Source organism: Hemicordylus capensis, chromosome 1, assembly GCF_027244095.1.
Source record: "Hemicordylus capensis ecotype Gifberg chromosome 1, rHemCap1.1.pri, whole genome shotgun sequence".
Classification (NCBI taxonomy): Eukaryota; Metazoa; Chordata; class Lepidosauria; order Squamata; family Cordylidae; genus Hemicordylus; species Hemicordylus capensis.
Window position 1 is genome coordinate 149,150,790 of NC_069657.1, and position 27,528 is coordinate 149,178,317.

Below are 27,528 nucleotides of genomic sequence, written 5' to 3' on the forward strand. Positions count from 1 at the left end.
CCTCTTTGTCTGTAGAGACATGCTGAAAAGGAAAGGGGGGGTCTTCTACCCCTTAAACCACCATCACAATGAGAACAACAACAGAGGCAAAAGGTCTTTAATCCATGTGAAGCGTTGATGCCCTAGGCTGACCTGCCTATTCTCAGCAGCTTTTAAAACAATCTCATGCCCAGTCAGAACTACAAGGCCGTGGCTCCCTTTAAAACAAAAAGATCAGCTTCACAAAGCTGCCCCCACCGTCTTCCTCTGTCCTGCAACAGGTTCTAAGCGTGGTGCACCACCACCACCCCTTGTTCCTACTTACCTGTGGGCCTGCTCAGGGCAAAAGCTGACGTGGCCTTAGCAGGGAAATACTCAGGTATGCTACCTGCTGCAGAAAGGGAGGGAGGGAGGATGGACAGCTGAGCTCCAGTGGGACCGGTGTATGTGTGTGTGCAGGAATGTTTGTGCAAGGGGAGAGGCCTGTGGCAAGCACTTCCTTATTGGAGGCAGGGCCCAGGGAAAGTGCAGAGGAGCAGCCCACAGTGTATTATTACGGAAGGGGCAAGCCCAGCAAGACATATGTGTAGGGTTGCCACCTGTTTTTCTGCCAGGGCTCCTGTGCTTTAGTTTTAACAACTGCATGGCACTTCCTTATTGGAGGCAGGGCCCAGGGAAAGTGCAGAGGAGCAGCCCACAGTGTATTATTACAGAAAGGGCAAGCCCAGCAAGACATATGTGTAGGGTTGCCACCTGTTTTTCTGCCAGGGCTCCTGTGCTTTAGTTTTAACAACTGCATGGCACTTCCTTATTGGAGGCAGGGCCCAGGGAAAGTGCAGAGGAGCAGCCCACAGTGTATTATTATGGAAGGGGCAAGCCAGCAAGACATATGTGTAGGGTTGCCACCTGTTTTTCTGCCAGGGCTCCTGTGCTTTAGTTTTAACAACTGCATGGCACTTCCTTATTGGAGGCAGGGCCCAGGGAAAGTGCAAAGGAGCAGCCCACAGTGTATTATTACGGAAGGGGCAAGCCCAGCAAGACATATGTGTAGGGTTGCCACCTGTTTTTCTGCCAGGGCTCCTGTGCTTTAGTTTTAACAACTGCATGGCGAACAGCAATATGGCAGCCTAAACCTTTCCCTCATTGCACCTCTATGGCACTAAAACCTGTGGAATTTCTGCCTGTAATTTGGCTTTTAGAAGCACAGGAGCCCCCTCAGAAAATAAATGGCTGTGCTATACAAATGTATCTTATAATTCTTTATTTTTTAAAACAACAACAACATCGGGGCGGAGGCTTTCCAATCTGGTGGCATTTGTCTATTAGGAGAGTAGCCAAGTAAACAAGATTCATAGGCCATTTTAGAAATGTCTTTAGGAAGTCTGTTTAAACCCGAGGACTGGCAATATAACAATTCTGAAGAAATTTTTCTTTTTGGAGTGAAGGTTGGTTACTTAATTATATTGTGCATAAAACAGTCAAAGTGGATAACTTATCTCCAGTTGATGTAACTGAAAGGATTAAGCACATTTTTTAAATGCTGTCATTAAAACCCATAGCACTTTGAAGTGCTTAATTTTAATTTAACTGTAGCTATAGTATTTATTAGATTTTCAATACTAAGCTTGGCCATCATATTGAGCTTAGATTCATTCATTCACTCATTCATTATTTTATTTTATTTTTCAGATTTGTAGACTACCCCAAACTTCCATCTCTGGGCAGTTTACAGCAATTAAAATGTGATATGGCCTGAAGATAGTGACACATGGGAGAAAGTACTAGTTGGAAAAACCCTGCCAAAGCTGGCTACCCTCAAAGCTGGTGCACTTGGACACACAGGTTATTGTCAGGGGTAAAAATTAGGCCTTGTTGAGAGAATGCTTGGGGAAACTACCTCAAATTACCTCAAGTCTGCCACTTCAGATTTAGAAGGTAGAGTGAAGGATTCCTTTGGGTCCATGGCATTCTCTTCATGTCCAAGGTTAAGTGTCAGAAAATGCAATGTATTTTAAGAACATTTGCTTTGGTTATTTTTTCAAACGTATCTCACACTAACTATAGAAGTGTTTCAGCTCTGAACAAATGGGCAAACCCCCCCCGCCCCGCTTTTTTTTTTTTTTGGAAGCAAAGGGATCTCTGCCTGTATCATGTGTATTCCGTGAGAGTTGCTTAAAACAGAGGGTGACATTCAGTGTAGAGAACTAGAATGCTGGCCATAGAAATAGGTGTTCAACTTCCTCAGGCTCAGGAATAATTCCATGGTATGAAACAGTCTTTGTGGAGGAGGGACTGTCTCCACTCTCTTGGCATCAGCCAGAGGAAAGACTGGATGGACCATGACAGGGTGCCCCCAGTGAAAATGCATTCACATGACGAAACTCTTGCTCCTGGGGCAGCAGTATAAAGTGGTACTCTTTGAGAGACATGGTTTGACATCTTTGTTGCCCTCCTCTGAACCTGTCCCAGTTGTCTATATTCTTTTAAGAGTACAGCACCCTTACCTGCCAACATATCCTTATTTTCCCATCAGGTGAGGAGGAAAACAGGGACATGTTGTCAGGTATGCAGCACCTAAAACAGGACACAGTACTTCAGATGAGGTCTGGTCAATGTGGAATAAAGTGGAACAATTCCTTCCCTGGGACTAGGAAACAAGGGGTTCCACTGGTGATCGAGCGCAACGGATCCAATTTCGCAATCTTCCGCTGTCTGCCGGGAGCAGCCGGGGGTAGTGGGGGGGGGGGCGCGTGGGGAGATGTTGTCTGTTGCAAACTGGATCTCTTGCTTAGAAAACAGATCTAATGGATTGCACCTGGGTAGCAGAGGAAGATCGACTCATATCATGCCCTGGCTGACTGAACCAATGACTGCCTGTTTGCCTTCCCCCCTCGACTTGGGTTTCATTGCAGACGAAAGCAGCCCGGTGCCGGATTTCTGGGCGGATGTGACAGCGTGGCTGGATCTGGGAGGCGGAGTCTGGAAGTCTTTCACTGCAGGGAGGGGTTCTCCGCCGGGCAAAGTCAGTTCCATGCAAATACGTATATTTGCCATATTACTAGTTGTGTAAAAGCTGCGTCGCTAAAGTCTCACTATCAAGAATGCTGAGGGAGAAGGAGAAAGGAAGGGAGGGAGGGAGGGTTCGCACCTCTGGGGAAGAAAAGATCAGAGACAGACTTGAGACTGCCAAGCCTGAGTTTCTATTGCTTTACCCGGTGGCAAGTATTAGAACAAAGACTCTTGTGACATTTTAAAATGCGGACACATTTATTATTATGAGCCTACTGTGGCTCGTCGTCAATATATACTGTGGCAAGAGAAACTTCGGATTGCTTTCACAATAGTCGCTGAATAGTCCTGGAATAAATGAAGGCATAAAACAAAAGGGCTTCTGGTCACCTGCAGACTGCGTGTCCCACATGGCCAAGTAACCTCAATTTCCTCCAAATCTTGGATTAGGGATAACGCCCTCTAGGTCAGGAAGAATTAAAGCATAACTTCTAGACAGGCTTGAGCCCCAGTATCTCTCACTGAAGGCATTAAACACGTGACGTGCCTTCTAATACCCACTGACTGCACCCCCTGAACGTTTTAGTTTTGATGATCTCATCTCGCTGTGGTGCAAAATCTTAATGTTGTTTTGAGATCTGTGGTAGCCCAACCAGTGTTCCCTCTAACAGGGATTCCTAGATGTTGACTACAACTCCCATAATCTCCAAGCAAAAGACCCTGCAGCTGGGGATTCTGGGAGTTGTAGTCAACAACACCTGAGAATCCCTGTTAGAGGGAACACTGAGCCCAACTTCTTTTTGGATTTGTTCTGTTTGTTCTTCCCAGCGATTCATATCTGGATGTGGTACATAGAAAGCTACTTTACACTGAGTCAGGCCATTGGTCCATTTAGCTCAGTATGGTTTATCTTGATTGTCATCAGCTTCCCGCAGCTTCAGACTGGGGGCTTTCCTTGCCTAATGTGGAGATCCTAAGAGATGAACCTGGGACCTTCTGCATGCAAAGCAGATGTGCTTCCACTGAGTTACAGATCTATCACCATAATTATGTTGGTCTGATAAGTGTGAACTTATTTCGCTTGGTGCATTTCTTGCATTTCTGGGGTTCAGCTTTCAGTTAGGATTGTTCACTTTTCATCTGACTTCTTTAACTGCCCCCTTCTGATTTCAGCTTCTGTGAGAAGCACAAAAGCAGGCCAGGCTGGGTGTTGTTTTTTAAGCAAGTTGACAACCTTATTTCAGATCAAAGGAGACTGCTTTAGTTTTGCTTACTTTATTATGTGTAGATAGCAGTCTGCTAGGTAAATGCATTTTCTGAAGGAACCTGACCTCGCTAGTCTGTAGCTTTGCTAGCTTTGAGTGATATTATAGTTCAAGTAATATACTGATTTTGAATCTGCTCTCTTAACCTTTTTGTACCCCCTCCTTTTTTCTTTCTTTTCTTTTCTTTCTTTCTTTTGCTTCACTGGTCCTGAAGCACTTATTTTAGGAAATAATATCTTAAGGTATTTTATTCTGTGAGCAATTGGATTAACCCTTTAGCTCCTAGCACTTTGCAGTAAAAAGAATATGGGCTGATGGTGCAGTAGTAGCAGAACCTGAAGAGTCCTTAATGAGTAATTGTAGGTCAGGGACATCTCAGACTTCTCAGTTTCTCTCACTGGGATATGTGGGCTGTGCAAAGAAGTCGGGATGAATCCTGCCTGTTGGGTCAGTGTCAACTCCTGGCGACCACAAAGCCCTGTGGTTGTCTTTGGTAGAATACAGGAGAGGTTTACCATTGCCTCCTCCTGCACAGTATGAGATGATGCCTTTCAGCATCTTTCTATATCGCTGCTCCTCGATATTAGTGTTTCCCATAGTCTAGGGAACATACCAGCAGGGATTCGAACCAGCAGCCTTCTGCTTGTTAGTCAAGAATTTCCCCACTGAGCCATTAGGTCACCAAAGGTGTGACCTTTCCAACCAGTCATAGTAGCTGTGTGTTTAGTAGCAGCTTGATGTGCAGACAGCTGATAAGCTTTCTCTCCATTTTGTGAAAACCTCCGCTGGTTGATTTATGCACATCCAGTTGCCGTTAAAAGCAGAAGAATGGGTCACGCTGGTTGGCTACCCTTTCATTAACCATGATGGCTGCTCTAGTTTTCAACTTTTCCCCAATGTAAAAGTCATAAGTTAGTCTGTACCTTGTTGGGCCATTTAGACTGTGCCTTTGCGACTTTGGCCAGCATGGGGACAGAGACAGTGAACTCAGCCTGGCAACCCTTCCCCGAACAACCAACTTCAAACATGAGACTTTCACTGACAGATGGAGAAGGAGAAGGATGGGTTTGGTAAATGCCTTTATTGGCTGCTGGGTGGGCCCTGGGGGCACAGAGGCAGGTGTGGGCTGTGGGAGGGGCCGGTGCGGCTGCTGCTAACACGCGGCTCAGTGCTGGACACGGCGGATGGATTGGATCTGGTTGGTATGGGCCTGGGTGCTGTATTCGCTGTACTTCTTGTATTCGCCATTCTGTTTGTCCCGCTCTAGAACATACTGGTAGCCCCGGTAGCCTGGGTATTGATATGCCACCCACCTATGGGGACAAAGCAGAACATTAGCAAGCTAGGGAGTCCCAGCCCCCCCCCACACACACACCTGTACTCATCCAGCAGAAAGACTCTACTGGGGAAAAGATCCAGGGATTGGGATGCTCTTATTTAACTAAAGTTGCAGGGAAGCAATGTGTTCCCCACCCACCCACCCCACCCATTGCTAAAAGCAGTTTGAAAGAGGGATTGCTGTTGCTGGTGTGTAAACAGATCTCATTTTGCTTTTGGTCAATAAGTTGGGCAGGGATGTGTGTGTATGTATATGTATATGTATATGTATATGTATATGTATATGTATATGTATATGTATATGTATATCTATATCATCTATATCTATATCTATCTATATAATCCTGCAAAACCTGTTTGACCAAGGCAACATTGGAACAAAACAATGTGTGTACATACCATGGAAAGTGAAGCCCCTTTCAAATCTCATTTTAAAAACCCATTGACTATCCTTTATTTTCTCTGGTGTATGGACCGCAATAAATCGATTGACTGATTGATATTGTCTGTCTCCCATCCCAGTCTGGCAGCTCATAAAACAATGAACTTGAAGGTCTGGGGGAAATTGCACAGTAGGCTCAATGTGATAAGATCTAGGAGCTGCTGTAACTTCCCCAGGGTGGTTGCTCAGTGGACACTCCCTGCTCCTGCCTTGAGCAGAAGGTAAGGACGGATCATGAAGCGCCGTAACTGTGTCCATAACCACCGTGTAAGGATCTACACAACTTTAAGCGACCATATCTTTCTGGCTTTGTTTCATAAAATATCTTTGTCCATCATGGTCTTCACTTCTTTAATCCTACCACCCTCAGGCACCTGAAGTTATCCCAGTTTCTTTAATGACTCCACTCATTCTCCCTACACCTGAAACCACCTCTCTGAACACCTATAGGGCACCACACCTTTTTCTTCCTTCAGATCTTTGCCGAACTTTTTCATGCCCATGTAGCTTTTCATGCCCATGACATGAGCAGGCTCATCAACTTTCACTTTCCCCCCTCTCAGTTGCTTGTTACCCTTGCCTCCACCCCCCCCCTCTTCCTACCCTACAATTGGGAACATGTAGATTGTAAGCTCCTTGTGGGCAGAGAACTCTCTCTCTTTCTCTCTGTTTTTATTGATATTGCTCTGTGAAGCATTGTGTATATTGCTGGGACTGTATAAATATTATAATTGATCATGGCAGCTGTGGTAATCCTTGGGGTTCAGCCAGCTGCATGTATCAGTGTCCTTGGAAAGGCAAGTTTGGGAGAGTCCTCTGAAATAACCCAAGTCCGAGTTGGGGAGCAGAATCACCACTTACGCTCCAGCGTTGACCTTGATGGAGGCTACCTCCTTGTTGCCCCAGCCCATGGCCTGCAGGGACGGGTAGTCATCGCTGAGCTCAAACTTGCGTCCTTGGAAGTTCTCTGCCTCATACAAGCTCACTTTGCTGTCACTGTGGTTCTGCAGGGGAGGAGGATGAATGATTCAGGGAGGAATTGCCCCAGGAAAAGTTAGCTCATGCCTCATCTTGATGGGGCTTCTCACTTTCAGTCTTGAACCCACTTCATGATGTGCACTAATCTCTGCCCATACACTTTAAAATGCATCTGGCATGCATGCATCTCCTAAAGAGACAGAGGGACCATGGCCACCCTCCTAACCAGCCCACATGCTGGGAATGTCCTCTCCACTCTCCCTCCTCCTTAGTGTTATAAACAGGGATCTATCCATGGATCACTTTAGCTTGCTTTCCTTGATCTCCTTTTATCATGCTTATTTGGGGCTACAAGAACACTCTAATGCAACCTAAGAGGTGCCTTGCTGGACCAGACCTCATTCCAAGTCTTCATGCCTGCAGCCATTGGGGATGATAAGAGTTATAGTCCAACAACATGTGGGGAACATCCAGGTTTGGGAGCCCTGACCTAAGGCATACACGTCTGTACAGGAAGCCCCATTTAATGGTCATGGCTTGTCACCAACACTGCAGGATGTAATGAATGCATGTCTCAGAACCTCATGGCGCCAAAATGCCCCTACATTGCTGGAGTGTTGAGCCTGTACTTCTACCCTCACTGTCCTTCCCCATGAATGGGATGAGTGAATGAAACCCTAAACTCCTATTCTTTCAGATGGAAAAGGGAGACAGTTTCGCGGAAGAGGTGGATAAGCTAGAGGCCTGGGCAGACATGAAAGACAATACAGGAAAGAGGGAACAAAAGTCCCCCTCGAAGATAAAGTGGTCTGCTATCTCTCCTTCCTTTTCCCTTTGTTCTCTCTTTGCTTCCTCTCATTTTTCATTGCTATCACCAGATGCAAAAGAAGACAGGGCTCCTGGGCAATTTTTTAGAGGAGCAAATTCCACTGTTTCCTGAAGAATAAACTGGCACCTGTCAACATTCACTCATGCTTTGGGGGGCCCTTATCTTTCTCTTTTCATATCCCTTCAGCAGTCCTACCCACATCAGCCATCGGAAGGCCTTCTTCTAGTCACTTAAATGATGCCAGTCTTTCTCCCTTGCTTCCCCTTATAGCTGCAACCCCTTCCCAAAACTCCAAAAGGATGCATTCTCTCTCTGTGTGTCTGTCTTCAGACCCTTTCTCATAAACTTCACCTGTTCCATGAACTGTTTGGCACAAAACCTTAGTACTCTTTCCCTGCTACAGAAACGAAGCCTAAGCATGCACAAGTGAACTACACATACTTTCTCTCCAAGGATGTGGTGATGGCCACCAGCTGGATGGTTTTAAAAGGGGCATCGACAAATTAATAGAGGACATCTATCAATGGCTACTAGTCTTTATGGCTATAGGCTACCTCCAGGCTCAGAAGCAGAATGCCTCTGAATACCAGTTGCAGGAAAGCAACAGCAGGAAAGAAGACATGCCTTCGTTCTCTTGTCTAAGGACTCCCCAAATATATCTGGTGGTGGACCACTGTGGGAAACAGGATACTGGACTGGATAGGCCTTAGGACTGATCCAGCAGGGATGTTCATATTCTCCAACTCTATCCCCTCCTACTCTTGTGTTCCCCTGTGTCGAAGTTCAGATTGTGAACTTCTTGGACCAGGGGTGTAACAAGGTTGGAGTGGGCCCAGAGACAAAATTTTAAAATGCCCCCCCCCCCCCCATCACTGCCTTCCTCTAAAAATTAAAAAAATATATATTCAAGGAAGCTTGGGTGGGTGTTGGGTGGGGGAGACATGTCTCCTCCCCCCACCCCCGAGGCAGGGGCCCCCAAGACAACGGTCTCCCCTTGCCCTATTATAGTTATGCCCCTGCCTTGGACCTGTCTTTTTTCTTATAACCACTGATGGCTTAATGCCAATTAAATAATAAAGATGAACCAGGAGTCCTGTAATCCATTGACTCTGGATGCCCTCAATGTATGTATCCAACTTAGTCACTTCTAGCCCCTTAAAGGCACTGTATGGACTATTGTAGTCCATATAGTGCCTTTGCATCTCACTTTGGTGCTTTGCATCTTGCTAGCTATGGCTGAGCAGCTACTGTGGTTGATTGTAAAATATATTTATGCTTGTGGTTGCCTGCTTGTGAATGTCTGCTAACCTGGTCCTCAGAAAGCAGAAGAAGTGGACTTGGAATTCTATACATGATGCCAAAGAAATTCCCCCTAGCTTTCCAAGTCCTTGGGATTTGTAGGGCCCCCTGGACACAAGGAGTTAAATCTGAAAGCAGGCACAGCTGCATCTCCCTCCCTTCCATCACCCATTCCTGCAGCTTGCAATCCGCCAAGCAATCCTGCCAGCCAGGAATGAGATGGTATCTCACACCCCTTTATTAAAGTGTGGGCATAATCTGATTGGTTGTTATTAAATCCCAGAGATGGGTACGTGCAGAGATTTTAAACCCTGGTGAGAGTCAGAAGCAGCAGCTCTTGAGATGAAATGATACGCATCCTGGCTACAGCCTCTTTGTAACCAACACTACACATTCTATCCAGCGTATCTGACATATACAACCTCTTTCCTTCCCATTTGGCCCTTTACCATTCCTTGACCAGCCCCCTGACTCTTCTGCCTCTGACCATAACACTATTTCTAAAAGCATCCTTCCCAGCATTGCTTACTAATTTGTATACAGCAGCTTTTTAAATATATGCAGACTTGCAAATTATTGCTTTTGCTTCTGGTGTTGAGCTTGCCCTTTGGCAGCCTTACATATCTGTCTCTGTCTCTCTGTCTCTCTCAAAGATCAGACTACCATGAATGAATAATTCCCCAAAATGTTGCCTTGTCTTAGGCTGTTCTGTTTATGACTGGGGCATTTTCTGTTTTAAAAGGTCCACACCAGTGGTCCCTCTAATTTTTTCCATCTCTGTGCAGAATGAGTTTTGTACTGGGTGGCAGTATCATCAAAGCAGTGTGTGCACACCTGCATTCAGAATGGGGCCTTCCTGATTCAACTTGAGCAGGATCTAAATTGAACTGAGCAGACATCCAAAAACTTGTGAGCGTGTGCATGTGCACACACCTTAGAGGGAACAGTGGTCCACACATAGTTTGATTAGAGTTATTTTCAAATTCAGCTTGCATGTCTCTGTCAAATGGCAGCAGGTAATATGTCTGCCCATCTCTAAGAGTCTGCATATCTAATCTATCTAGCCTGAGGTTTCATCTTCTGGCCTGGTTATGCTCTCTGATGACCAATGCAGATACAGACCAATGACAAGTGCCTCAATGCACAGTACTTCTAGAGGAGTCTAAGTTCTCCATTATTTTCAGTTACCCTCCTTCTCAGTTGCAATCACTGCTTGCTGAAGGGGAGGAAGTTCTGCAGCAATTTCTCCCTCAGCCAGTCTCTAAATCAGATTCAGAAGGTGGCAGTCCATATTATTCATTCATTCATTCATTCATTCATTCATTCATTCAATTTCTATACCGCCCTTCCAAAAATGGCTCAGGGCGGTTTACACAGAGATATAATAAATAAATAGGATGGCTTCCTGTCCCCAAAGGGCTCACAATCTAAAAAGAAACACAATATAGACGCCAGCAGCAGTCACTGGAAGTACTGTGCTGGGGGTGGGTAGGGCCAGTTACTCTCCCCCTGCTAAATAAAGAGAATCACCACATTAAAAAGGTGCCTCTTTGCCAAGTTAGCAGGGGCCATATCTAGCCATTTCATTTGTTCACATTCAGGGTGCCAGACCCAGACCCTGAGAGTGCTTCTATGTCTTTAAGAGTTGCACAGAAGAGAAAATTAACTTTAGAACTTTGAGGGGGAAACCGGGGGGGGGGGGGGACCTTTACTTCCTCTCAACTCTTAAAGGCACAAAAGTCCTCTCTGAATCTGTACCTGGCAATTCTAGCCCAAGTAAGAAGTTAGGTATTTTGTTGGGTGGGCTTCAGTCAGTCCTTACATTTGTGAAAGATCACTAAATTGAATGGGCTGTAACTGCATTCAGCTCTAGCCCACTGTATAATTTGTGGTGTCCTGTCTTGCTATAGGGCTGTCAGGACACAACCTGAAGACTGTACCGTTCCATTCCCCAATGTTGCTGGAGATGAGGTAGCCACAATTTACCCACCCCTCCTTCCACGCCAGCAGTCTTCCCTGTAAGAGGGATTCCCAGATGTTGTTGACTACAACTCTCATAATCCCCAGTCAAAGGCTATTGCCGCTGGGAATGCTGGGATTTGTAGTCAACAACATCTGGGAATCCCTCTTACAGGGAACACACTGCGGCCCTCCAGTCCTTTGACTGAACTGCCTCTCCCCATGCAGTAGTGAGCAGGTCTTCACTTTTGCCATACTGCATGCTAATTTGGTCTCAACAAATTATTGACCGGTAGGTCGGAGAATAAAAGATGGAAGATAGAAAAATGACATCTTTTAGAGCTCTGTGTTGCTCAAAGGCTTGCTTACTCCTGTACAAGCAGCCATGTGCCTGATATAAGAAATCACTTTCATCTATTTTGCCTCTGTAAGATGTTAGCTTGTCAGAGACACTTTTAATTTCATTGCAGCTTTGTTAACGTTACTCCCTCTAGCATTTTATTTGAACCACTGTTGTCCTTGGCAACTCTTCTGTCATGCTTCTACATAATTTATTATAGGCACCAAATGAAATTAGTATATACCACAGGCGATCCCTGCTAGGGGAGCACTTTTGAAAGAGATGGCGTTTGATCAATGAAATGTGATGTGTATCTATTGTCCATCACCCTGTGAGGTTCTCCTCTGTCTCAAAATCCTAAAGCACCCTTTTGTGTTTCCCTTTACACTGTGCTTTTGGAAGGCTGGTGGAAGGAGTCAGGAGGCAGCCTTTCTCCATTTAGGAACGGGCCCTGTCAGGTATGCTGACAGGCAGAGAAAGCACGTTGTACTCACAGCACACTTGATGGTCCGAAAAGAGAGCAGGTGCTCAGTCCTGTAGCCACTGTTCCCACTCCAGGCTTCCCAGCGAGGATAGTCACCTTTCTCCAAGATAAATTGCTGTCCCTGGTATTCAGGATACTCAAACCCCACCCAGCTGCAGGCCAGAAAGAAAGAAGAGGGGGGGATGAGTTCTCTTGTAGCTGCAGATTTTTAAATTCAAAACTCAATTCTGCTCCGACTGCAGAGGTTATGGGGCAAAATACCAGAAAAGTCCCAAGCGGAGTTCCCTCTATTTATTCCATCATAAGAACATAAGAACAGCCCTGCTGGATCGGGCCCAAGGCCCCTCTAGTCCAGCATCCTGTTTCATACAGTGGCCTGCCAGATGCCGCTGGAAGCCTACAGCAGGAGTTGAGGGCATGCCCTCCCTCCTGCTGTTACTCCCCTGCAACTGGTACTCAGAGGCATCCTGCCTTTGAGGCTGGAGGTGGCCTACAGCCCTCCGACTAGTAGCCATTGATAGACCTCTCCTCCATGAAGTTATCCAAACCCCTCTTAAAGCCATCCAGGTTGTTGGCTGTCACCACATCTTGTGGCAGAGAATTCCACAAGTTGATTATGTGTTGTGTGAAAAAAATACTTCTGTTTGCTGGTCCTAAATTTCCAGCAATCAATTTCATGGGATGACCCCTGGTTCTAGTGGTATGGGAGAGGGAGAATAATTTCTTTCTATCCACTTCCTCCACATCATGCATGATTTTTTAGACCTCTATCATGTCTCCTTGCAGTTGTCTTGTTTCTAAACTAAATAGCCCCAGGTGCTGTAGCCTTGCCTCATAAGAAAGGTGCTCTAGGCCCCTGATCATCTTGGTTGCCCTCTTCTGCACCTTTTCCAGTTCTACAATGTCCTTTTTAAGATGTGGTGACCAGAATTGTACGCAGTACTCCCAAGTGTGGTCGCACCATAGTTTTGTATAAGGGCATTATAATATGAGCCGTTTTATTTTCAATCCTCTTCCTAATGATCCCAAGCATGCATCCCTAGCATCCCTCACATAGCACTGGTTGATGGCATTTCAAACCTGCCTTTGTTTCTTTTCAGATCAGCTTTGCTTATGCTCCTCTATGAAGCAGGAAAATAGGAAACTGCCATATATTGAGTCAGACCATTGGTCCATCTAGCTTAGTATTGTCTACACAGACTGGCAGGGGCTTCTTCAAGGTTGCAGGTAGGAGTCTCTCTCAGCTCTATCTCGGAGATGCACCAGGGAAGGAACTTGGAACCTCCTGCATGCAAGCATGCAGGTGCTCTTCCCAGAGTGGCCCCATCCCCTAAGGAGGATATGTTACAGTACTCACGCGTGTAGTCTCCCATTCAAATGCAAACCTGGACAGACCCTGCTTAGCAAAGGGGACAATTCATGCTTGCTATCACAAGACCAGCTCGCCTTCCATAATTATTGTGCTTGCCCTTCATGGGCACAGCCACTGGCTTAGTGCTGCCACATCTGCACCTTAACAAAGTCTTCTGTATCTTTATTTAAACATTAAATAGAAAGGAAACTTCCACAAGGTGCAGGTTCTCCTTTGCTGGGAATGCCACTTGTGGTGAAGTTCTCCCTTCAGTGCAACTCTGTTTTAAATTGACTTTTCATCAAAAAATAATCCCAATAAAGCACAACATAATTTTTTTAATTAAAAAAATCAATTGCACATCCTCCAAGAACTGGGGCATTGTTCAAATATTTAAGAAATTGGTCCCTTACTTTCTACAAAGATGTCTGGATTACATCTTCTTGGAAATATCAAACACTTAGGATTCTCCTCAATCAATCAATGAATTAAAATGCACATGAACAATCTGTTCTATTTAAATACCACTGCATATTTCCATACAGGGGTCTTTTTGAGAATGGTGAAGACAGTGAGTAGGAATTTGGATTCAAGCAGAAAAATTTATATTCACTGTTGGACTAAAAGGTCATGTTTAATATTGTCTTTTTCAATCCTTTAATACACCAGAGCTAAAATAGTATGGTTTTTTGTTTTTTAAAAAAAATCTGCCTGTATATTGCAGCCACAGACCCTCCAATTAAAGATTTCTCCATCAATTAAAATTTACTAACATGGTTTAACTTTAGCTAATTAGTTAGTCTAACACTTGCAGCCCTTCCACTGGTAATTCATGTATCTATATATGGTGTATCTCATGTGAAGCTTTACAGCCAGTCTTTCACCTTAAATGCATCTGCTGACTTCCAGGGGCATACCTAGGGTAGGGCAGGCAGGGCACATGCCCCGGACGCCACTTGAAGGGGGGGCGCCATTTTTTAAATTGATTTTTTTTAAAAAAATGGCTGCCGAAAACAAAATGGCCACCTTGCATGCTCAAATGGCCATGCCAAGCCTTGCAGAGGCCAATTGAGCATGAGCGGTGGCCATTTTGTTTTCAGCGGCAATTTTTTTTTAAAAAAAAATTTTTAATGGCCACCGCACATGCTCAAATGGTCCCTGCAAGGCCCTCAACCCAGGATGGGCTGCAGCGGTAAATTAAGAGGCCAGTGGGGGGAGAGAGAACCTTTGCAGACCCTCCCCCTCATGGCCTTTAGGAAGCCCCCCAAAGGGGCTACAGGTAAACCAAAAAAAATTAATTTAATATAATATAAGTCACTGTACACATATTCAATTTGGCACTATGTACAGAGAATCAGAGCTTGTGAATACTGAGCTGAAGCTTATGAGCTAGGATTGTATTCATTTGCTCTTACTTTGCTTCTTGTGATAAGTGAGTTAAATGTGATGTCTTAATAATATGGCTATTAATGGTGAGTTTGACTTTGAATCAGTGTGAAATCCTTAATATTAAGGCCCGCTTGGAGTTTCTTGCTCTCTTTCTCTCATTTTAACTGTCTTTCTGAAATACTAGAATATATTCCAAGCAGTGATACAGTTTACTCTGCATATCCTTTAATTATTTTCAGAGTATCTGGGAAAAGTCAAATTCTCCATTTATTTTTAAAACGTATATAATAAAGATGCTACTATGCATAATAGGAAATTAGACAGGCACTTCTGTTTAGTTTTCCAAGTACACCTCCACATAGTCTTTGGGTATTTCATGAGCCCCAGCATACTGAAATTTGTAGTTTTCCAGCATTTTTTGGTCTGGCTACATCCACTGCTAAATAGTTTTTGAAATATTAAAAGGTTAACGAGCTTGACTTGTATTTTTCAGCTGATATTATGGTAAAATTATCTGAAAGATGGGTGTCAGATGTTTGGACAGGGGGCACAATTTCAGAGCTTGCCCTAGGCGCTATTTTCCCTAGATATGCCTCTGCTGACTTCCAACCTTTGGCTATAGCTGAGAATTTACTGTGCCCTTCAACAGACATGCAAAAAAGTGGGGGTGGGGGGAAGGGTGAATAGTTTGATGCCTGGGAGGCAAGAAGGAGTCAGGCAACAAGCAAAGGAGCAGGGCAGGGTCAGGAAAGATTGCAGTAACTGCAGGGCTAGATGCAAGACTGCCCCTACCGTGGATCCATTTCAGTGCAGTCCTGATTTGGCACTTCTAGTGTCATATGACTGCCAATGCCAGACAAACAGGGCATGTACCATAGAGATGCTGCAGGTGTAGAGTGGCACCCCTATCTGCACCCTAAGGATGCAGATAACCACGAACGATGGAAGCTCTCACTTCATACTGAAAATTCAGACTTTGTGTTACTCTATTTCCACCCCCTCACTTTGTTTAAAGACTGAAGGGCTGACAGCAGCCTGTGTTTGTGTGTGTGTGTTGGGGAGCAGAAAGGGAAGCATCAACTTGGAGACTCCAGCAGGGAACACCTGGATGGATGGAAAAGCTATGGCAAAGAGGTGGCGAGGGTTCCTGCCAGGAACTGGCAGGGCCAGACGGGATGGGTAGGAAGTGGCTGCTACTCCCAGGACTCACACTCAGTAAGAGAATAGGGTCGAGTGTAACATATTAACATTTCCCCCAAAAATACTTAAGATCAATCCTGTGGGGACTGATGATGGTAACTAAAGAGAAGTTGGGGAGGAAGAAGAAATGGCACAATTTCTGGTTGTTATAGATAGAGAGGACTGAGGTAAAGTGGCCAGATGGAAAAAGAGGATAGGACTCTTGTATGATTTTTTTTTAAAAAAAAATCTCAAAGTAGTTTACATAGCAAAAGAAATGGGGGGAAGGGGGGAGTTTTGGTGTCTCCTCCAGGAAGCTCACAGTCTCTGCAGACATGCATGTACGCGCGCACAACACTGGAGAGATGCTATGCTGACTTGAATAGGGACAGTGGCTTCCTCCCTGCTGATGATCAGAAAGCCACCCCTTTACAAGGTGCCTTTCTTCCATTTAGCAGGTGTCTGTACCTTTAAGAGATGCACAGAAAAGGGAACTTCATCAGGTGCAGCTTTTCTTTCCTCTTCATGACAAGCTGCACTTGCTGAAATGCCCCGTTCTGTGCATCTGTTGCAGGTACAAGAGCCCTGCCCCGTTTTCCCATCTGGTTGCCCAGGCCTTAGAGATATTGCAGCCTATGTTGTGTAATAAGGGAGCCCAGAAGCCCACCAGCCAGTATGGAATGGGTGGGTAGTACTTACGGGCCACTTTCCACTTTGATGGAGCGGATCTTGCGGAAGCCACGTTCCATGATGCTGGGACATTCCATCAGGAACTCACATCGCTTCCCCTGGAAGTTTTCTTCCTCCCAGACAGTGATCTTGTATTGACCCAGGGTCTCCATATGCTGGCTGGTCATAGACAGCTGCTCTCCTGTGGTGGAAATGTAAGAGAATGTTAAGTGCCTGGTCCTTGAGCAGCTGGCAACTGCATGTGGTGGGCTGTCAGATCCTATCCTTCCCGACCCCCGACCTGTGCCACCCATATGGCCGTGTGATGCCGTGTGGTCAGCTGTCAGCAATGGCACTGAGGAATAGCACCAGCAGCAAACACTAGGCAAGCTGGCTCCAAGAAGAAGGGCACACACAGTAGCACTTCTAGAGATCAGCTTAGAATCCCTCTGGGAGGCAGAGCACTGGGAGGGGTGTTATTAAAACCATCCGTTGCTGAGCAGGATTGCATGACTTTGTGGTGCGCTGTGTAACCTAGAGAAAGGGAGAGGCCATGATTCTTCTTTTCATTCGTTCTTCCTCCTCTTCATCATCTCTTTTTTCTGCCTGTTATCCATGGTCAGCCCACGCGATGAAGCACTATGCTGTTCCTGCTGAATGGCGTCTTGGTCACAGCCAAAACATGGGGGCACTTGGAAGATTGTTTAATTAGATGCCATGAGATGTAAACTCCACCACCACCACCCACCCCACATACACACCTAAATCCCAACCCACTGACAGGGCCAGCCACATCCCTAGGCAAAGAGAATCAGCCCATCTCAGGTAGCAGGTTTTTTTGGGGTACCATTAAAGGTCGGAAAACAGTCAATTATTTAATGTATTAGAAACTTTTACTACTGGGGTGGGGATGGATTTGGGTTCTGTGATTCAGGCACCAAGCTATCTTGGGCTGTCTCTTTTTTGCCTGAACCAAGAGCCCACAGTAATTCTGTTTACCTGCAGTTCAGTTAGCATCCTTCCTGTTGCTATGTTAGCATCCCAGATCCCAAGGGCCCAATCTTCTTCTGAGAAGAGAGAGGTGTAGGGATATTGGGTGCATGTGCAGGTATCCCTCTTGGGCTAAAGTAAGTGGACATGCCATGCCAAAGTCCCAGTGGTGATCTCCCCTCCCCTCCCCACCCCACCACCCAACTCCACTAGTGTTTTGGGAGCCTTCCTTTCCATCTCTCATGCACATATCCTGGTACCTGAGTCCCATCAATGGGCCATTACCAGAATGCCTGCTCAGGCTAGACAGCAGGAGGCACTTCCTAGCTCTCAGTGGAACAGGCTGTCTGGGCTCTCCTTCACGGAAGGGTTTCCCATGGAGGCTGGGCAGCCGTCTGCCAGGAATGCTGTAGGAGTTTCTTGTAGCTGAGCAGAGGGTTGGGCTAGAAGTCCCCCAAGAGCCCTTCCCCTTCTAAACTTCTGTGATTCCGGGACTTCTGCAGATGCTTTTCAGTCCTAATCTGCAGCATCCCCCGCTCTCCATGCTCTGCTTCTCGCATCTTTGCCAATTCATTCCAATAGTTCCTTTAAAAAATAGCTTGGTTGCAAACATGGGGCATATAGAATGGCAGAGTTTGATGGGACTGAAGACCCATCTAGTCTAGCCCCTTGCCCAAAGGCAGGACCACCCATTCACCCATTCCCACCCCACCCACCAATGCAATCCAAACCGCAGCACGCTAGAAGAAGAAAACAGGGCAAACAATGCTTACAGAGCAAACCTCTCCAAATGACTCACCAAAGCAAGCCAGGCCCATACAGAACCACACCCTGAGATACATGCGGATCCTCTGGCTACCCACAGGAACCTAAGAAGCTGCCTTATACCAAGTCCGACCATTGGTCCATCTAGCTCAGTACCGTCTACCCAGACTGGCAGCAGCTTCTCCAGAGTTGCAAGCAGAAGTCTCTCCCAGCCCTATCTGGTGATGCCGGGGAGGAAACCTGGAGCCTTCTGCATGCAAATGTGCAGGTGCTCTTCCCAGAGTGACCACATTCCCTCAAGGCAACGTTCCCTAAAGACTATCTCACCGTGTCCCCAGGCAACCACTTGACAGTTGACCCAGCAACTGTGGGCTATAGCTTTAGGCAGGCAATATCGGCCCAATTTCTGAGACACCATAGGGATGCAGAGTCCTTGAGGACCAGGATACCGCAAACGAGGGCACTGGGGTTGGGCCAGGGGGCTCTCTGGGGCAGGGACTTGGTACTTACTTGGTTGGCAGGGCACAGAGGCGAGAGTGGTGGTGCTGGGCTGGGGGGTCCCAGCGGCATTATATAGGCAGGCCTGTCCAAGTGTCAAATGAGTGGGCGCTGAGTCAGCAGTGGCGGCAGCAGGAGGAGAAGCAGCCCAAGTCCAGCCGGCCGGCGCTGTCCATTCCTCTTAGCCATCCCACTGAGATGCCTCTCCTCTCCCCAGGCCAACAATACAGCACACTGGGCATGTTTGCTTAGCAGCCCAGGGGCACAAAAGGGAAAGGCCCTGACGTGCCGTTTTCCTTTCACCCTCGGAACAATGCAGCTGCTCAGCAAGAGGATTAAGGACTCTGCCCTTTCCCAGGGCATTGCACGGGAAAGATTGGCACCCACTCCATGGGGCACAGGAGAAGCCACTCATGGCGCCATCGGGGATGGGGGTGGAGGGAGCTGTCTCTTTCCCCTTCTGCTTTCCAGTCTCTGGCACTGTGCCCCAGAGCGGGAGCGGGAGCTTCACTAGCTAGCTCTTCATGTCTGGGGTTATTCAGGGACCTTTGGATGAGACTGTGCTTCCTGCCACAGAGAGAGAGAGGTGCACACACCTCTGGGCTGATGTTTGCCTTTCAATCCGATGCAGTTCAGGAGCAGAGTCTGGTGCTTCCCAGGGCTTCTTCACACAGTACAGTATGTCCATTGGGCACTGCCCAGTGGTGGCTGTACCACTAGGCGACTGCTGCTCTTTCCTCTAGGCCAGGGGTTCCCAGATGTGGTTGGTCTACAGCTCCCATTAGGGGGATGATGATGATGATGACGACGACGACGATGACGATGATAATGGAAGCTGTAGTCCAACAGTATCTGTGCACCCAAGGTGAGGTACTGCTGCTCCTGGGCCACTTCAGAGCAATCATTAATCAGAAGCCATAAGCAAGATCCACCTCCGATGTCACCTGGAAACAGATGGCCCCAAATGTGGAGTTCATGCCACAAACATGTCATGTTTCCATAAGGCCCTCAGGGCTGGGCTCCAGCCACATTGGCCTTCCCTGCCTTGCAGAAGAAGGAAGGCTTGGCCCTTGGATTTCACAGCCCGCAGAAGTGATTATGAATGGCAAGAGACAGCCGCCCTCCCTTGTTCCATAGGAGCCACACCCAGCGCTTCAGCATCTCGGCCCTTTTTGTTTTGTTTTTGCACAAATCCTTCTGCTAAGCTCTGATAGACTTGGTTGCAGCTGCCAAGGATCCTCTCATAACCCACCAGGGGGTGCAGGAGGGCAGGGATTCCACAAGCGGCTGAGAGAGAGAGAGAGAGAGAGAGAGATGGATGGGGGTTTGGTTGACATTTGAGGAAGTCAGGGATGGAAGCAAAAGCTGTGGTTTTCCAGGGCTGGCTAGTACGACTGTCAAACCAGTAGATATTTGTTTTTATTGATTACATATTTGTCTTTTAACCAATCAATCGACTGATTCTAGTTAAATATATTTACATATTAAATTAGCCTTTCTTTCTTTCTTTCTTTCTTTCTTTCTTTCTTTCTTTCTTTCTTTCTATCTTTCTTTCTTTCTATCTTAACACAGGATCGGATAGGGCACACTTACAGAATAAATATATGTCACCTGTTTCAAAATAGTGCAAAACCTCAATGAAGTTGCCTTTTTGAGATTTCTGAAGGAAAGAGTCAAATGCAAGATAACGAGGATGGTGCCTCAGAGTTCTGTATAAGGCCTATCATTTCTATCTGGGCTCATAGTTCACTTGCAGCATCTTGCAGCTCTCAGTAAATTTGCTGTTAATTCATTGCTATCAGCAGATTTGTTGCACTTGTTTTTCCTGAGGACAGAACGTTTGTTAAAAGCTAACTGATGAACAAATGGATTATCATGAATTATCCCTTTAATAAAAATGGCAAACATATTCCAAAGTTTAGCAATATAAAACTAGTTTCCCACATAGAACTAGTTTTATATTGCTAAAGTCAAGTGTGCCGTCGAGTCAGTGTCGATTCCTGGAGACCACAGAGCCCTGTGGTTGTCTTTGGTAGAATACAGGAGGAGTTTACCATTGCCTCCTCCTGCTCACTATGAGATGAAGCCTTTCAGCATCTTCCTATATTTTGGGAGCCAGCATGGTGTAGTGGTTAGAGTGCTGGACTAGGACTGGGGACCGAGTTCAAATCTCCATTCAGCCATGAAACTAGCTGGGTGACTCTGGGCCAGTCACTTCTCTCTCAGCCTAACCTACTTCACAGGGTTGTTGTGAAAGAGAAACTCAAGTATGTAGTACACCACTCTGGGCTCCTTGGAGGAAGAGCAGGATACAAAGCAGGCCTACAAGAAAGAACAAGTCAAGAACCGAGCAGAAAAATGGAAAAATAAGCCACTGCATGGTCAATATTTGCACAATATAAGTGGAAAATCAGACATCACCAAGACCTGGCAATGGCTTAAGAATGGCAACTTGAAGAAAGAAACAGAGGGTTTAATACTGGCTGCTCAAGAACAGGCACTAAGAACAAATGCAATAAGAGCAAAAGTTGAAAAATCAACCACAAACAGCAAGTGCCGCCTTTGTAAAGAAGCAGATGAAACCATGGACCACCTAATCAGCTGTTGTAAAAAGATCGCACAGACTGACTACAAACAAAGGCATGACAAAGTAGCAGGGATGATACACTGGAACATCTGCAAAAAATACAAGCTACCTGTAGCCAAAAATTGGTGGGACCATAAAATTGAAAAAGTTGAAGAAAATGAAGATGTAAAAATATTATGGAACTTCCGACTACAAACAGACAAACATCTGCCACACAATACACCAGATATAACTGTAGCTGAGAAGAAAGAAAAACAAGTCAAAATAATCGACATAGCAATACCAGGGGGTAGCAGAATAGAAGAAAAAGAAATAGAAAAAATCACCAAATACAAAGATCTACAAATTGAAATTGAAAGGCTGTGGCAGAAAAAGTCCAAAATAATCCCAGTGGTAACTGGAGCCCTGGGTGCAGTTCCAAAAGACCTTGAAGAGCACCTCAACACCATAGGGGCCACAGAAATCACCATCAGCCAATTACAAAAAGCAGCTTTACTGGGAACAGCCTATATTCTGCGATGATATCTATAACAGCAGCAACAACATTGACAATAAAATTCTGGCATCCCAGGTCCTTGGGAAGGACTCGATGTCTGGATAAAACGAACCAGTCAATAACACCTGTCTGACTGTGTAAAATAATAATAATAATAATATCATTGCTGTTGCCCGATATAGGTGTTTCCCATAGTCTGGGAAACATACCAGCAGGGATTCGAACCAGCAACCTTTTGCTTGCTAATCAAGTTATTTCCTCGCTGCACCATTAGGTGGCTGCTTTTATATTGCTAGTTCTGATATAATTGGAATAGTTCTGATGTAATAGTCTTATATTGCTAGATCCAATATAATCCTAGGGGAACTAGCCATAATTTACACTGAGTCGCCCAAGGGAGGACTCCCCCAAAATTACACTGCCCATGTTCTGAAATTGGTACTGAGCTTTTTGGAGAAAATGGGATTCATCTGTGTACCTGCCCTGACTTCCTTGGAGGAAGGGAAGGATACAAATGTTGATAGCTTGATAGCCAGGTTGGTCTCTGGGTCATCTCGGAGAGACCATATTACTCCTTTGCTGATGGAGTTACACTGGCTGCCAATAGGTTTCCGGGCAAAATACAAAGTGCTAGTTATAACTTATAAAGCCCTAAATGGCTTAGGCCCTGGGTATTTAAGAGAGCGTCTTCTTCACTATGAGCCCCACCGCCCATTGAGGTCATCTGAGGAGGTCTGTCTCCAGTTACCGCCAACTCATCTGATGGCTACACAGAGACGGGCCTTCTCGGTTGCTGCCTCGAGATTGTGGAATGCACTCCCCACTAAGATACGATCCTCCCCATCTCTGGCAATTTTTAAAAAACATCTAAAAACCCATCTTTTTAACCAAGTTTTCTCAGCCTTTTAAAATTTGTTGGTTTTAATTGTTTTATATTGACTGCCCAGAGACTAAAGTTTGGGCGGTATATAAATGTGATGGATGAATGAATGAATGAATGAATGAATAAAATAAAATAGACAAGTCATTCAAAAGCTCATACCCCTTTAATGAGGTCCTGTATAGGAGTTCTGAGTGGGGGTGGGAAGCGGAATCCCAAACTCGCGCATCAATGGTAACAGATAGAGTGATATAAAGTGGACCGTTAACTGCTCCTCATACAATTTTCTGCAGCAGGTACTGAACTCATTTATTTACGGTCAATGACCAAATAAACACTACAGCAAAGAGCATTACAGTACAATACAATAACAAAAGTAAAAATTTAAAAACCAGTTTGAAGACACCTTATTTTGCATGCCTCCGAACAAAAACAAGCAATCCTACGAGTAACTTCTTCATGCCAATCTCCTAAAAAACAAACAATAAAAGGTAGTGTGGAAATGTTGCCTGTCTGGATACATCTTTGGAGTCAAGCCACTCGAGCTTTGTGCTCTGGGTCAGTTTTCAAGGTGCTTGTTTTCAAGGCTCCAAAAAAAGCTTGTGGTGAACTGACAATGTGATTGGTCCCATAATGAGCACAAACTCTGCCATTCCATGCCCTTATTCAACCCTCCTTTGCAAGGTTTTCAGGTACCCTGTAAATGTAACCACAGCTGCATGGGTCCTTTTTCTGTGAGGCAATCCCATGTGTTTGGGGAGTGTATCTGAAGGATGCATCTATGTAGGTGAGGCTGATCACATGGGTCTTTCCCGTGGAAGGTGCCCCAATCCTGTGGGGATTGACTGCATCCATGTGATGACTGCATTATTGACACATATGCCATGTCAATTACAGCTGTGTGAGATCACCTCACAGAAACGCAGCTTCCGCAACAGAGGGTGGTACACTTAAAGGGAACCATTGTGGTATGCAAGTTGTAGTCCATGTGTTTGTGGCGTGCTGCTCACATGACCAGTTTGCCACAGGCATATTTTGAACCCAGGCTGAAAATAGGCTCACCACAGACCATAAAAGAACTGATGAAACAAAAGAGGAAGGAGACCTGAAGGAATTATCCATTGTGTCTTCACTTCCCAGAAACCCAAGGGAACAATAGGACAGAAGGGGTTTTCTCTCTTTCAAAACGGAGCCAATAGTAAACCTACCAATAAATTTATCAGCATCCAAAAGCCAACAGACAATGCAAGAGATGGCTCCGTCCCAAACATCTACAACGTAGGAGTTAAGTTCACCGTTTTTATGTCCAGCACTCAGTGGCTTCCACACTGCACAGCCAGCCACACAACCAAGAGGGATGAGATCTCACTGGTGTTGCAGCACTCACCAGTGCATGGTGGGGGAGGCTCCACACATCCTAAGCACTGTATCAGAGCAGCTGCAACTGTCTCCCATCTTTTTCAGTTTTCCCCCCAAGTTGGTCGCAGTTGCTCCAATGCAGCCCTTAGAATGACCAGAGCCTCCCTCCTCATTGGCAGGAGCATCCAAACATTGGTGAGTCCAGCACCGCCAGTGAGATGGCATCCCTCTAGGGTGCAGCGCACAGCTGGTTGTACAGTATGTAAGTCACTGCCCACAATCCCACAAAACTCAGTGGCTGACATCCTAACAAAGTGTGCACGTTGGGAGGCTCTTATGGGACACGACAGGGGGCCATTCACAACTCCCTCAGTCATGGTTGTGCCAAAGGGTGAAACTTCCCAAATCTGCCCGCAATCTAGAAGCACTCTGTGAGAGAGGAAACGCTTACACTGAGGGTCACACACTTTAAATTAGGATTGTCAGCCACTGACTGACAGCTGCAGTTGCGGCCCTGTGCACACTGGCTTGGGAGTACCATTGGACCCCGTGTGGCTTCTTCCAAACATACATGCATACGATCACATTCTACTGCTTTCAGTAGAATCCCATTCTACTGCTTTCAGTGCAGCCAAGTTGTGCCCAGTGACTTGTGATCAGACACTGGCTTGCATGTGTAAACCAGTCATCACAGATCAAACATAAGAAAGGGAGTTTCCCTGTGGTTCAAATAACCTGTGACATAGTTCCTTCCAGGGAGGCATTTCACATAGGTGAAGCTGACCATCATCTAATAGCAATCACCAGATGATTGATATTAGCAAGAGAAATAAATGTTTGCCCTTGCTGAAAAACCATTAAGTATTAGAAACTTTTAAAATCTTTTTCTTTTCAATGTATTTTTTAAAATACAAAATGAAGCGCATAAATGAACAGACGTACCAAAAAAAGAAAAGAAAAGTGCCCTGTATGGAGGAAAATGGACCAACCATTAAAATCCAATTACAAAAACTCAAAAGATGATAACATTGGCAGGGCCAAGGGTGGTGGGTTTGGGTGGGAATGGAATGCAAATCTCTAGAGCTGCAGTGTAAAACAAATGGTTTCCACCTCACCTGGAACTTATCCAGGGTTTGTCTGTTTTCTTGTACCCTCAAACAATAAGTCAATGTAATAATTTTAGCCAATGCCTCAATGTTCTATATTCGGCCATTCATTTCTATCTGGGCTCTTAGTACACTTGCAATATCTTGCAAATATCAGTAGATTTGCTGTTAATTCATTGCTGTTAGCAGATTTGTTGTTTTTGTTTTTCCCTGAAGACAGAACCTTTGATAAAAACCAACCGATGAACAAATGGACTTAATAAAAACTGCAAACATATTCCAAAGTCTAGCAATATAAAACATGTTCTCCACATTAGTCAAAAGTCTGTCTTGGATTTATATTCTTTCCATTTTAAAAAAAGATTTTGGTGTAAAATGTCTACAAAGAAACATTTTAAAATGAGTTCCTTTTCAATGTACAAGGTGAAAAAACAGATTCCACCCCCACTACAAATATTAAAAGACTTTGTTAGACCACTCCTTTCTAGGTGTTCTCATATTTATCTTGAGTATTCCCTAATCATTTCTCAAATTGTGTTTATCATTGTATTACAAAATTGATCCCCCACCCCCAGTTTTGGGGTTGTTTCCTCCTGTGTAATAATTTGGCTATAACGTTATGTCAAAAATGTGTCAGATCTTCCCAGATCTGAACAGGTATGCAAAATAACTGGATATTTAGTTCTCTCAAGAAATCTTTAAATTGATTCTGGATACAAATTAACAATGAAATAACATTCTTGGTAAATACGTATTCTTGTCCTTCTGTGTGTTCCTGTCCTCATTAATTCATAAGAAACTACACAGAGGTATCTTGAATGACCTTTGCTCCAGATCATACCAAGGAATATTGTCTTCTCTAAACTATCTAATTGTGATCGATGGATTAGAATTCATCCTTCATTAATCTTAGATGCCCTGCTCAGTAATAGAATTCCCTGTTGGAACTCATCACGATGCCACCTTTAGAGTTGGGGCTAAATGAAAGTTCTTATTAACTATTGAGGGCTAGTAGAGAGATTCTAGGCCAGGGGGTGTTGCTTTCCAAGTATTGGACTACAACTTCCATCATCCCCAGCCACAATAAATTGTAGCTGAAGATACAACAGTTGGAGAGCCTCCGGCTGGCTAGCCCTGTTCTAGATTTCCCTCCATTCCATACTTGAAAGTAGTAATGAAATGGTGTGGGTTTGCAAATGCTGGCCAGCAGGTGGAACTGTGAAAATGGTGCATAGTCTGTGCTCAGCATGTGGCCAGAACACCAAAACACACTATGAAAGAAGGTCTTGTGGTAGCAAATATGTCTTGTCCCCTTAGCTAAGCAGGGTCTGCCCTGGTTGCATATGAATGGGAGACTAGAAGTGTGAGCAGGGGCGTAGCAAGGTTGGAGTGGGCCCAGAGACAAGATTTTAAAATGGGGCCCCCCCACTCAAAGTCCAGGGCCTCCACACACCCCAGGCCCCCAAGGATTTAAGTCTGATATTCCAAAATAAGTATGCTGCCTGGAAATACATTTCACTGAATACACACACGCACACCTCACAATATATAGTGATATACATTGAGTACTATACATTTGTTTTACTTTTAATGCCTAGAACACACTAGAAAGATGAATGATTAAAATGGGCCCCTCGCTGCAGATTAGCCAAGGAGACTTTCAACCATGCAGGGTGAGCCTATGTTTGTTTTCTCAGAATTCTGAACAAATTCAGTCAAGTTCGATTCCAGGAGGTTTTTCACAGGAGGCTTTTAAAGCCCTTTAAGACACATCTCCTCTGGAATGGAGGTGCTGCATTCACATGTTGGCCAGATTTACCCTGAAGTCCCTGCAAGTTATTGGGGAGCAGTTCACACACAAGAAAAATAAAATAAAATAAAAGCAGAAGACATGCTTCACAGTTCTCACTCAGACCTTCTGGGTTGCAAAACAACTTGAACATAAGTGCATTTATAAATGAATGAATAAAATAAATATAATACTGTTTCTTCCAGAAGTTTTTGTAATTTTCTGCCATGAAACAAGCCACTTATAGGACTTTTAAGAGTTTTTTTTAAGCCAGCAAATTTTCCAAGCTGTTTAAAAATAAATATTCAGAGACTTCTCAGTCCCTCCCCCCCATATCAAAGCCCTATGGCAAGCAGATCCCTATATATCCGGGTGGGGGGGGTGGGGAAGGTAACCACAAAAAGGAGTTCACACTCTACCTGGCAGCAGGGGGTCTTCTGCTGCAGAGAACAGTGGAGGCCTCTCTGGCTGCCTCCTCCTTCCTGGCTGGCTTGGGCCCTACTCGAGTTCAGGATTCACAGAGGCCTACACCAGACCTCCGTGGAAGC

At 45.2% G+C, this 27,528-nt stretch overlaps 1 protein-coding gene across 1 annotated transcript; it reads right to left on the reverse strand.

Annotated features, from left to right (window-relative positions):
- Nucleotides 1-5,315: 5,315 nt before the first annotated feature.
- CRYBA2 (crystallin beta A2) lies at nucleotides 5,316-27,528 on the reverse strand. Its single transcript, XM_053283379.1, has 5 exons — nucleotides 27,400-27,528; nucleotides 16,541-16,712; nucleotides 11,933-12,074; nucleotides 6,895-7,037; nucleotides 5,316-5,566 (listed from the first exon to the last, which is right to left on the reverse strand). Exons 2-5 carry the CDS (start codon nucleotides 16,696-16,698, stop codon nucleotides 5,419-5,421), a joined length of 591 nt encoding a protein of 196 aa, XP_053139354.1. The 5' UTR covers nucleotides 16,699-16,712; nucleotides 27,400-27,528; the 3' UTR covers nucleotides 5,316-5,418.